This window comes from Parasteatoda tepidariorum, chromosome 4, assembly GCF_982258835.1.
Source record: "Parasteatoda tepidariorum strain Cologne lab strain chromosome 4, Ptep-v5.0, whole genome shotgun sequence".
NCBI classification, from domain to species: Eukaryota; Metazoa; Arthropoda; class Arachnida; order Araneae; family Theridiidae; genus Parasteatoda; species Parasteatoda tepidariorum.
In genome coordinates this window covers 21,199,551-21,213,182 of record NC_141758.1, presented here as the reverse complement: position 1 = coordinate 21,213,182, position 13,632 = coordinate 21,199,551, and the positions used below count along the sequence as shown (strand labels likewise).

The following is a 13,632-nucleotide window of genomic DNA, read 5'->3' as shown; positions in this document are numbered from 1 at the left end:
AAAAGTTGTTATGTTGATAATTTTATTATTGTAATCACAACCTTATCGTTTTAATTAATGTAAATATAAAATTATGTGAATTCAGCTAAACAAAGTGAAGATATTTACGAATTTTTTTATCATTTTTATATGATAAAAATTTAATGTTTATCGTATCTTCTTTATTTTTTTAGATAGGAATAGAATCCCAAGAATATAACTGATAGATAGATTCGTATTTTAAGTGAAATATTTTAAAATGGAAACTGAAAATGAAAAAATTATTCGGAATATGTATAACACAGTTTTTGAACCCCTAACTTTTTTTAAAGAAGTAAGTTTTTTCATGTAACATCCCAACCCTCGATGTCATCCATATGAATCTATTTAAATATATATATTTTTCAAGTTATTTGATTTTTTTTATGTTATTAAAAAGATGATACATTAAATGGTTTAATGACATTGAAAAACAGTTTTTATCAAATCTAAATATTACTTCATTTTAAGTTATTAAATCATTTACTGTCATTTCTTTTCATATTGACTGAAAAATTTAAAATTATGATGTCTGATTGTTAAAGTTTGCCAAATAGATATTTGTTGTGTATTTTATTACTGTGAACTCTTTATTTTTTATAGCGTTATTTATTTATTTTTATTAATTGAGAATCTGTGATTTTGAATTATTCTATTTTAAAGCTCAACTCTGTGTCAATCCTTCCCAGATTTAAAATTATACTAACTTATGATTAAAATCAATAGTCTTCTTTGAAAAAAGAGGGAAAAAATGTTGTATAAAATGGGATTTATATTCTCTATTTGCACTAAAACGTATATTTTTCACATTGCAAATTTAATAAGTAAAAAAAGATTCTTAAGCACTGAAACTTAAGTTGTCCAACCTTTTTTTTTTCTTTTTAACTATTATATTTCTAAATTTATGTTAAAATTTTGTTCTAATGTTATAGTTACAAAAAAAGTTTCAGCAGAAGACATCTACATTCTCTTTTCGCTGCTGTTATTGTACCTTCTGACTCTTTATGGGGGATATTAATGCGATCTGTCACACTATTTACAATCGCCAAGATGCCAAATAAATTTTAAACTCGCAAATTTCTTTTAAAAAGAAAGCAAGTAAATGTTTGCATGAGAGTGGCTATAAGTTATACCTTTCTGTGATTTCTTTTTTTTTTTTCAGTTTCTTGTAGGTTGCTCCCTGGAAGTTGCCAAGACTTTGCGATTGTTCTGTATCGATTGTATAAAAAAATGTTAATATCTCTACTAAATATTATTTACAATTTTTCCTACATTTACTTATTGATTTTTTAAAAAAAATTCGTATGTTTTTAAACCATTTAAGGGAGAGGACATTAATTAGAATTTTCCATACTATTACTATATTTTTACCAATAATAATAATTAAGTTTAGGGCCCTTAGTAAAGCATGTTGTGATTATGGATCACATTGAAATAATAATCTAAAAGTATTTAAATGAGTTGTTTAAGTGTCTTATAATGTATAATTAAATTAATTAAAACAAAAGGAAAGTTTTTCACGGTTGAAAATAAATTTATTTTTTAACATCTTTGAAAGAGGACCTTCTAAAATCTTAGAAAAACAGGTATCATATTTGCCCCACCCATACAGATACTATGATTTCAGAGTTTTTTTTAACTCTGTTTAATATTTTTAAAAATTTTAATTTACGCCAGTTAATGCGGAAGTGTATGAACATGTAATAAACCTGTTTGTGATTTTAGCAAAAGTTTTTTAATTATCTTAAAAAATTATAATTACAGTAGGGAACCGATTATCCGGGACGATCGGGACCATCGCTATTCCGGATAACTGATTTTTCCGGTTTTCTGAATCGCTACAAAAAACCTTTTTTTTATTGTTAAACCCAAGTAAAAAAAAAAAATTTGGAAATAATCTTAAAAATAAGAAAAAATTATGAAGTAGGTTAATACACTAATGATTATTTCCAAAATGATGGTAAGGTAAACATCTTTAAAAAAAGAAAGAAAAATCGTAAAATCTTATGAGGAAATTTATCGAATTTCGTTCCGGATTTTTGGTTTTCCGGTTTTCTGATTTCCAGATAACGGGTTCTGTAATGTATTAGAAACTTACCATGAGGACAAAAGTTATCCATAGTTAATGATTTGATGCAAATTAATATTATAGTACAAATCAATATTTTTAAAACTGTACAAATTAATAAAAGTGTTATATTTTACATTTAATAATTTTTTTAAATATAGGTTGACTGGACTGAACCATGGTTGATAGGTCTTATGATGTTTCATATTTTGATCATATCCGTAACTGTAGTAACTCGCCATCACACAAATCTACAAGGAATATTTTTCATGTTTTTATGTATGTAATATTATTTCTTTAATTTGTTTTTATCAACATCATTACAAAGTATTATTTTATATTACAGTGATTTATTTAATGATTTTGTTTTCCCTTTATTGTCTTTATCTTTTAGATTAATTTCTTTAATTATTAGTAGTCAACTACAAATTATTGGACATAAATTCATATTCATATTGGACATAAGTTTAAATAAGGAAAGGTTATAATTAGTGCTAGTTATGAAGATAAAATGAATAAAGTACGAATAAAGACACAAAAACAGATGGTTTTGTAATCAAGAACTTTCCTCTGTGTCAAAACACAATATGTGTGTAACATAACATACAGTGTTTCTGTAGCAACACTGTATGTTATGTTACAGACATATTGTGTTTGACACACATAACATACTGTGTATGTGTGTAACATCTCTATGAGCAGGAGTATATTACGTCTTTTGAGAGTTTATTTAATTACCTTGAATTAAATGCAGAAAAAAAGTTTTGTTTAGTATAACATTTTATTTATTAGATCTCCCTTCATACATTTAAAATCTATAATCGAAAGTGTAACCAACATAACTTGTTATTAGTAGTTACATTTATTAATAACTGACTTATAACATTAAATGTTCAATTCAAAAACTTATGTGGTCAGAGACTAAATTATATGAACCAAAAAATACCCTAGTATATTTACATATCCTACATATGTTTGTAAATGAATGTTTTTAAATCTTCGCAAATAATTTTCCTAACAAAGGGTAGAAATTAAAAAAATTTAATAACTTGTCGATTATGTTTTTTTTTCTTGAGTTTTATTTCAAAAACCAACCTTGGTTTTTATTTAAAAAAATCTTTTAAATCACTAATTCTATTATTTGTATGGACTATGGATATGTTGACTGCATGTAAACAATAACAAGCTTCCAAAAATCGGAAGTAATTTCGAAAACTTCTGGTGTATCTCTCCGCTTATGTTATGTTTACGAGGCGATATGTGAACAGGCTTAATGTTCAGGAAGTTTTATTATTGTGATGTGTGTTTAAATTTACGTGTAATTTTACCAATCCTAAGAATTTACTGTAATTTATAAATTCTAACAGGTCGTTTGCTTAAAACAAATTTAACAAAGTTAATATCACAGTATAAATAAATTGTAAGTTTTGCCATGTTTTCAGTGTTGTCCCTTATTTGGCTGTATTCGTGTAAAATGGCGGCGCTTGTTATATTTTAGGTAACATTATAGCAAGCTTGAGGAGTCTTTTGAATTAATTTGTTTTTGTCTTCTTGAAAGTTTAATTGAAAGAATGCGATATATTGAAAACACTACACTTGAAAACACTACAAGTATATTTATATTGAATGGCACATTTTTTCATACTTATGAAATCAGTAAAAATCTACCGGAAGTAGTAACCCTGAAGTCTTATGGCGAATTTTGATCCAGTATATTTTAATTGATTTTAATATTTTCAAAATGCAATGCTTGTATGATTCAATTCAAAAATATTCGTAATTCATTTAATCAATTTTATTTCATTTAGTAATGTAGACCTATTGATATGCTTAAAGCTTTATTGTATTGAAGAGAAATCATAAAAATATTCTAGTATTTAATCTATTATACAATCATTAAATCATTTATAGTCAAGCATACTTTTACTTTACTATTTTTTCTGCACATATGTATTCAGTCAATTTGATGTTTTTAGTCCTTTTCATCGTTCTATTATTTTCTTTGATTTTTTAATTCAAAAATATATCATCTTAAATTTTTATGCTCTCCTAAAAAAAAACTATTAATTCAATTGGGAGGGGGGAACATCCAAGGGCGCCGGCAGAATAATATAAAAGGGAGTGCAACCCTCTGACAAACTACTACCCCCCCCCCAAATTTTTTTTTAGATATTCTGTAATTACATTTTTTTTTTTTGTTATTACATATACTTTCATCTGTTAATTTTTTTCGAGATATATTTCTTGAGATTCATAGCTACTGACTTTGAACCTACATAACTACAAACAGTAGTTTCGTATACTAACGTGTTTGTACACGCTTAACATTGATATTGGTATTCGTGAGCAAGTTTCACAGTTGTGAGAAGTCAGTTTGTGTTATAACTCTTTGTTAAACTAAATAACTAATAGAAAATATAATATTATTTATATTTCATTAAATGAAATTTAAAAATATAACTTAGATATCTGCCCAAAGAAATAAATCTTTTTTTGACAGTTTAGACAAAAAATTACTTTCGAGTGTTCGACGTATGAATAGATTTTAAAGATGACTCAGAATTCATTGAAAAAGTTATAAACAGATTTGGACAGCAAAAAGACGATTACAATTCTTGTTTGATTAAACAGTTTTTTAATTGTTATGTATCAATAATTACTTAATTATTTGTTTTTGAATAAATAGTTTTAATAAAAAATTTTTATAACAAAATTGTTTTTCTGTACCTCCTTAATCGTTTAAAAAAAAGCCAGGGAGGTGCAATTGCACCTCCTTGCACCCCCCTGCCGGCGCCCTTGGGAACATCATGATTCTATTAATTAAATTGATACAAATGTAGAAAGTTAAATTAATGTTAAATTAAATATTGCTGAAGTATGGGATTTTTCTTATATACTGGTAAACAAAGGAGAATTCTAAAATTTATTGATTGAACTTTTTGCTATAGCTAGTTTAAGTAATGCTTATTAAATCATCTTTCCTTTTGGTATTTATGTTTTGTTTCCTCATATTGCAGTGGTACTTGTGCTTTCATCCCGGTATATCAATGAAATGGCTGCCACTAATTGGAAGTAAGAGCTTTTGGAATTATTTTTTCATACGTTCTGACAGTAATATTTTATTCATGTTCTAATTAATTCTTTTTTTTTATTTAGATATTTCGCTCGACAGCAATATTTTGATAGTAATGGAATGTTTATATCGATAGTCTTTTCGTCACCACTTTTAATTAACTGCTTGGTTATGCTTGTAAGTATGCATTATCATAATAATTATCGGTACTTTGGGATTGTCCCATCAACCATTTTCGTACTTTATTATTCAGTTGATTATTTTCGCTAAACCCAATATTATCTCCAAAGAGTAGCTTCTACACCAATTACTCTCAAATTTTATCATATTTACTGTGTAATCCTTGACTATGCAAGTTTCTTTGGCGTGTTGAAATATATTACAAATTTGTGTAGCAGTGCCTGCACAAGGATAATGGTTTGTTTGTTTGCACTTTAAAAGCTATCAAGGATTCTTGGTCGCCTAAGAGATTTGTAATAATATCTATATTTAGATTACAGAATAATTCAATGTGTAATTATAAATAATAGAGATTTTTACTATGTTTTGATGCTTTATGTTACACTTTTTACTGCATATTTGTACACTTATATTATTTTCTTCTTATTATTATTTGATAAATTTAATGCGTTTAGAACGTTTATTTTGGAAATTGCTTTTCACTATGATGGCACCAAACTATTTGCTCATTTTTACGAGCGTTGACAGGCCGGTAGGATAATCCTGAAGTACCTAATCATTCTAACACTGTCGCAGATAGGGTTTAAAGCATGTCACAGTATGAATTTCTGTAATGATCTTTGCAAAATTTTAATGTTTCTTCTAAAATCCTCAAATGTTTTGAAATGCTATGATTTACTTGAAATTTCATTGAAGCTAACATTGCATTTCAATTAGTCTTTCACTTCAATTTTGGGAAGAACTTCCTTGGAAAGTGCAAAAGTTGGCAGGACTAAATGACTCAGTGCATACATATATCTACACATATTGTATTTCCTCACAAATTTCAAAGTTTTATGTGAATCTACCCTGAATTTCAGCATTTTTTTTCTGCAACTAGCTTGAAGCCATAATCATGGATAATTCTTTATTTTAAATAATTGAATAACCGTTTTTTCTCAGAGCTTTTCCCCCCTCACTTTTTCATATTCATTGTCACCAAATTTAATGTCATTATTAGCAAAACTTCAGTCATTTTAATAAATAAAGATTAATTATTTGAATAGTTAATAAAAAAACTCATTTTCTTACTGCCTTCTTATTTAAAAACTATCTGGACAACTGCGCAGATTATTGTCATGTTTTCTTATGGATGTAAATTCAATGTTATTGTTTTTCATGGAAATAGTTTTGTAGTCCTCCCTTAATATCCTAATTTTTCTGCCCTGAATATATTGATTTATATTTCTGCACTTCTGTTAATTTTTTGCTTACTCCAGTTAATTTAATCCCCTTTATGTTAATGATATATACTAATATAAATATATAATAATATATAAATAGATAATAATATATTATATGTATAGTATAAATATATAATAGCATACTTATTCTAAACATTTTTCTATTGTTTGTGAAAATAAAAAAAATTACTGTACAAAAGTTTTTTTGATTATCCAGCTTTAAAATATATAATTACTTAGTAGTTTTTACAATAATTGAAATGTATATGGCTTTAAAATAGCTGAAAAATGTGAGGAAAAGTCAATTTTTTAAAATTGTTAAGTTATGTATCAAATCACAAAAACTGTATTTGCTGCATTTATAATTTGCAAAATAGGATGGTGCTGACACGTTTTGTCAATTTTTCGAAAATTAAGCCTTAATCTCTAAAATAAATGTATATGTTTTTAGAACTGTTGTAGTTCCATAAAATTACATGTCTTGCCTTTCTGAAAACTGTTATACTGCCCCCATTCCGAAGAGTTACAAATTTGAAAAATGCAAAATTTTGCATTTTAAAATAAGGATCCTCATGTTCGATTTTGTAAATTTGTAGAACAGATCTTTTGACTCATAAAATATAAATATATGTTAATTTCTCTAATCTGTTTTTTTATGTATTGTTAATTTATCATTAAAAGCTATTATTAAATGAACTAATGTTTTTTTATAATAATTATAAACAAGAATTTGTTTTGTTTATATTGTATTTAAATGATATTCAATGTGAAAGAAAATTAAAAATTCTAAAATATTTAAGTAATGTTATAATATCTAGATAATAGTAATTCAGCATTAAAAAAATTAATATTTTCCATCACATACATGATGTTAAAAATATATATATATATTATTTATTTTTATGGTCTCTCTCACTATTAAAATAACTACTTAAAATGATATGATTCTATTTAAATTCAATCTAATTAATATTGTAAATGTGTAATTTCATTTTATTTTTAAAATATCACATAATTTTTTTATAGAGTATTAAACCTGTGAATTGTCTGTTATTGGTAGGACAAACCAAGACAAAACTGAAAAATCGAAAGCAAATTTTTGTAAACACCCTAATTTACATAGAATAAAAACTCAATATATTGAATCTACTATTATGACAAAATACCAAATCGCTGCTAAAATGCTGAAATTAAAAATATAAAGATTGTATGATTAAAACAAATTGACAAAATGTTTTTAGGAATTATGTTTAGGAAAATACATTTTCTGCTATTTAAGTGAGCAATATAATGTGTAAAAGGTTTAAATTGAAAAACATTTATTTTCTTTCTGGTATTAATGCAAAAGAGCAAAGAACAAGATTGTTTTTGTCTAATATTTTAACTATGTCTATGTGAGAAGCAGTCAATTGTCTTCTTCTTAACAGTAGTAAAGTTTGGCTATTTTTTTGAAACTCTACCATGCACTTAAAAAGAATACATATTTTGTTGATCATATATCTTTCCCTCTTTTTTTTGACTTACTATTAAAATCAACATTCACTGTTATCAAAGTGTATTGCACTTTATTTTCTTCTTAAGATTTAGAAATTTTTATTTCCAATGAGCTGCACAATCAGTTTTTCCCGATGAGCAGACCTAGTGCTTTTTCCAGAGGTGGTATCCACTCTTTCAGGACCACCACAATGGGTGAGATACCGTTGGTCATGTTAATTTGGACTCCTAGTTTCTACCACATTAGATGGCAGCACCAAGACTCTATTTGGATGCTAAAGAGCACTAAGAATATAATTTTGCCGGAAATGCCAAGACCCAATAAGGCACTCCAGGGATCTTTTACATGCCGCATAATCATACGCTGAGGATTTTCTGCATCCCGAAAATCCGGTGTCTGGGCCGGGGATCGAACCCGCAGACTTGGGCTCAGAAGGCCGACGACAAACCAACTGCGTCACCCAGCCACCTGGAGAACTTGCCCCAACATTTTTGTCTTGGAAATTTTTTTCCTTTCATTAAATGCATAACTATGTAATTCAGTTTACAATCTGTAGGCTAAAGTGGTGTACTCTATTAACGTACAATATACTCCCGATATCTGGAAAATCTTGTTATGTCAAAAAAATATTTTTCCTCTTGGCATTATATAACAACCTAATGTTAATTTGAATTCCTATGTCGAAGAGTTTCTTCTCAAAACAAATGACAAGTATTTTGGAAATGGAAAATAATTTTTTTTTCTGGAAAAATCACAATGTAAGTTTCTTAGCCAATCATTTTCTATTTAATGTATAATTATTTTTGTCTTTCCTTTAAAAGTAAAATTATCATTGTTTTATTTAGACTTACAGTCAACTTTCATTACAGACATAATTATTAGAAGTTATTCTTATGTTTCATGACTCTACTTTTTAGAATATATTTTTCTACTTCTTAGAACATATTTAGTTCTGACCTTGTTATCTTGCAATTTTTTTAGCGTCTCTTCAACTTTGATATCAAAAGTGTACTTTTCAGATATCAAAAGTGTACTGTATTTTAAATCAATATAGTTGTTAAGTAAGAAGAAAAAAATGTAAATATGTCTATAACATTTATTAATCTTTTAATTGCTACTATTTTAAGCATTGAATATGGGCATTAGCTTTGTGGGAGCGGAGTTAATCGACTATACCAACCGTCATCTATCGAAAGGTACCTCGTGATAGAATCAAGTTAGCATGCTTTATATACTAGTGAATGATGTTAAACTTTTGTAGTGGTAGTTACGCCACAGTACTCCCCCACTAGAATTTTATCAGGGATATAATTCGATGAACAGATCCCACTAGTTGCTGTAATTGTGAAAGACCGTCACCGGATTTTTTTTTTTTTTTGAGTTCTGAATGTGAGAGGTGTATTAACTTCACAGACGAAGTCGCTCCTGTGTTGCCTTTAGCAGTCGAGTGTATGATGGCCGACGTTGTTTGAGACGAGACTGAGCAACAGCAGGAGGAGGTGAAATGATGCATTCACAAATAGCAAGTCTACTGTTCAATGTGGACTATCCATCGAAGTAGGCGTTACCGTCAAGAGATTGTGAAGTGGGCGTTACTTGCGTGATCAAATCACGTCCGAAGGTCACCAATGTGGGGGCGGAGTTAATCGACAATACCAACCGTCATCTATCAAAAGGTACCTCGTGATAGAATCAAGTTAGCATGCTTTATATCAGGGCTAAAGAGAATAGAAGGGCTGGTTCAGTCCTTTGAAGTATCTCTTGCCGCGCCGATCCTCCGACGTCACTCTAGTGACGTCACTTTGGCGCAAAGCTCGCACTTTTACTTCAAGAACGGAGCGTTTGGCCTTACTAGCTCTAACTAATATTGGATCATTTCTTTTTGCGAGATATTCTGAGACATTTGTTATTTTCTATAATGACTTTCCTCAGTTTTTGCAGTGAATTTACAAGAATTTAAAACTATTATCGAAATGTCAGTTTGCGCGATTGCAACTTGCAAAAATTCTGATATAAAAACAAAAGGAAAAAGTATAATTTTTCGCGTGTTCCCTAAAGTAAATGAACAACTATGTAAAGAATGGATTCCGAAATGACACAGTTAATACATTCTGTCGTAAAGAACTTTTATAAAAATTCATTATCTAAATAGAAACCGCCTCGCTACTTCATAAAGAAAGGCAGGTGAAAAGAATTAAAAAATAGATAAAGTCAAAGAAAATTAAAATGTAAGTAAAAAGTATAAATAAAATATATAGTATATAGTTGAAATTCTCCTAATTTCATAACATATTTTTTAATGTAGTTATTCTAAATATTTATGATTTTTTTTAAAAATTATATTCTCTTCAATTTAAATATATATTATATCATCGTAAATTTAAATGTCTATAAACAATTGTAAAATTTCTGATGTCATTATGAACCTAAATTATTATTTTGTTTCAGTAATTAGCGTTTAAGGTTGATGTTTCCTAATGATTAAGTATGAACAAATTGCTATTAACGACATATTTTAAAAACAGGGATTCTAAATTTAACTTAACTTATCCTTATAAAAGAATATGTAGATAAAAAAAGTGTCGATATATGCCTTCATTTTTCTTAATAGTTAAAGTTAAAACTGAACTTTTTAAAATAAAGTATTTATCGTGTCATTTTCACCAACTAGCAAAACATTTTTATAAGTTTAAAATGGTATTTTTTAATATAATAACCAAGAAAGTTTTTTTTTTAACTATGTTTATGAACGGAAATAATGTGTTAATTACGTAAAGTTTGAAGGCTAATAACCAGAAAAAGTCTAACTTATTTTTACAAGAGAAAGATGCAAAGTTATCATATCTTTGCTTGCGATCTCCGAGATCTGTAGACACAGTGACGTCATGAGGAGGGAAATCGTAGCTTCAGCTCTAAGAGCGGAGTGAACTAGCCCTTGTATTCTCTTTAGCCCTGGCTTTATATACTAGTGAATGATGTTAAACTTTTGTAGTGGTAGTTACGCCACAGCTTTTTACAACAATTCCATAAAATAAATTGTCATTATAAATGATACATTAATAAAAAATATACTTTTTTTTTTGTTAATTCCTTTCCTTCTATCTGCAGGGGCGCTGGCTGTACATCAGTGGCTGTATGACCATCAAAATTAAACAGGCCCAACTACGAGAAAGAGTGCGGGCTGAAAGTCGTCTTAGGAGACAAACAGGTGAATCTGATCGGGGCCACAGGAGAGTTTCTCGATCTAGTAGCAAACCCGAGCAGCTTGCCCCTGAATCTGATCAAAACCATCATAAGAAAGAATAAGCGATACTTTCTTGTTTTGTACAGTTATCAATTTGTAGTCCCAAGGAGAAAGTATGTGAAAATATATACATGTTGGCAAATATATTTTAAATGACACATTGCCATTTTATTTTTGTGTATGTGTGAATGAACTGATAGCATACATTTGTAGTGAGCACGGAATAGTTATTTAGTGATTTTTGTGTTATATCTTTGTATAAAGAATGTTACTCATGTTTGTATGTTTAGGTAACCAATCTGATTAAAAATCCAATTTGATTACAGTAAAAATTTTGTTGAAATTTTTTTTTCTCGAATCTCTATGGATAAATTACTCGTATAAATAATGTTTTGTTTTCATTTCTTATGTCCAGAAAAAAGAAAATTTCATATTTGTAAGTTATGTTATCATAAACAATGATCTCTAACTATTTTTTTAAATGCTAATTGTTTAAATAGTTTAACATTCCATGGATTTTTTTTAAAAATTTCATTTGGCATATTTATTCTAGAGTAAATTGGTGTTTAAATATAATGGTAAAGTAATTTCTTTGTTACACGAAATCATTTTATTAGGAAAATGCTAAAAGTTGCTGTATGTATTTGATTTTATCTTGTTATTTTCAATGAAATTTTTTTGTGCTAATATTTAACAATCATTTAAGCTTTACGGAGTAAAAAGCTGTGAAGTTATTTGCCAATATTTATAGTGATACATTTCTGTGTTTTTGTTCTTAGGATTAATAATAAATTCTGCAAATGTTTCTAATCTGTGTAATGTCATTCACTTTTTATTGTGTACGTAGAAACTTTGTTCCTGTCATTAGTTCATATCTTACATGATACTAAAGCCATGCTTAATTTCTTAGTTATTGAATTGTAATTGTTATTTTTTCTCGTAAACCTGGAATTCACCAAAGCCTTTTTCTAGACCCTGTCTGAAAAAATTAAAATAAATACAAATGAAAAAAGTGTCAGAAGAGAATTTTTTTACTGCTGAATTCTGTGTAGCTCACAGCTTTTCTCGGATAATTTGATTGAAACTTAACTAATACATTTTGCAAATTTTATTCACAGCAAAGACTAAAGTATAATAAGGTTAAAGTTATTTTGTTCAGAAATAGAAACATATTTTTCTCTTTTGACCTAAAAATTTATCGTAATAACTTCCTTTAAGTTATTATGGTGATTTATTTAAACTTGTAAAAACGATTAATTAGATTTATTTGCATTAAGTTCTTTTTTTTATTGTCTGCACCCATATAAAAAATATTAGTCATTCAGAATTTCAAATAGTAATTGTTTAAGATTGTACTTATATGATTTATGCAGCTTAATTTTAATATTGTCTCCCAACATTTTTTTAATTTTTGTGAGCCGTTATTCAAAATTGGCAAAAAAGAAATCGGTATAATTAATTTTCGATGGATAACAACTGCTGTTCCATACTCCCTTTTTTCCTTGTAACAGCTTTTTGATATTGTTGGAAATTGTGATGGTTTAAAATCTATATAAACTTGAATAACTATATGTGTGATATACATGTTATTTTGTTGATTTATGTTTCACATCATATTTACCACTGTGATTTTATATTTTAATAGTTGTGTAGATGTTTAATTAGTTTCCTTTTGTTCATATGTTATTCATTATTATATATAGATTTTTTTTTCTGATCTTTTGTGTTTATTCTTTTGTAAAGTTTACATTTAGAAGTTGCGAATAATTCAATCCCTATATACTAACTGTAAAAGTGTATTAAATTAATCAAATCATAGTAATTTATAATATATTTTGAAAGTAATAAATTTGTTTAATCCCACTAATTTTTACTAAAATTATTTTTTAATTAAATACATTACAAACAAAAAGTAGTTTTTTTTGCCATCACCTAATTAGCTTTTATTACTTTTTGCGTAATACTGTTAACAGTTGTGACACTATAAAAATTTTTAGCATATTTAGATCAGGGTTTTAAATAAAAATCTTTTTCATGCATACAATGATTGTTTGTATGTACAATTATACTTTTTGTAAAATTTTTGTTTAGAAGTTACAAAAAATTCAATCCCAATACTAACTTAATACTGATACTAACTTTATACCCAATACTAACTTTAAAATTTTACTAACTTTCAGTTAATACTAACTTTAGTTTAGTTAATACTAACTTTTAGTTAATTTAAGAATATTAAATCAACTAAAGCAAAGTAATTTACCATAAATTTGAAAAGCAATAAATTTATTTGACCCCAATAATTTTTACTAAAATTATCCTTAACACCTTGAC

General features: G+C 27.4%; 1 protein-coding gene across 2 annotated transcripts; it reads left to right on the top strand.

Annotated features, from left to right (window-relative positions):
• The first annotated feature begins 9 nt into the window (after positions 1-9).
• Tmem18 (transmembrane protein 18) lies at positions 10-12,111 on the top strand. Of its 2 annotated transcripts, XM_016066583.4 has the most exons (6): positions 10-94; positions 174-313; positions 2,248-2,365; positions 5,104-5,158; positions 5,243-5,336; positions 11,166-12,111. In XM_016066583.4, exons 2-6 carry the CDS (start codon positions 239-241, stop codon positions 11,361-11,363), a joined length of 540 nt encoding a protein of 179 aa, XP_015922069.3. In that variant the 5' UTR covers positions 10-94; positions 174-238; the 3' UTR covers positions 11,364-12,111. The 2 variants fall into 2 exon arrangements, with proteins under 2 accessions (XP_015922069.3, XP_015922068.3); XM_016066582.4 differs by lacking the exon at positions 10-94 and having other exon boundaries at positions 101-313.
• Positions 12,112-13,632: the final 1,521 nt, after the last annotated feature.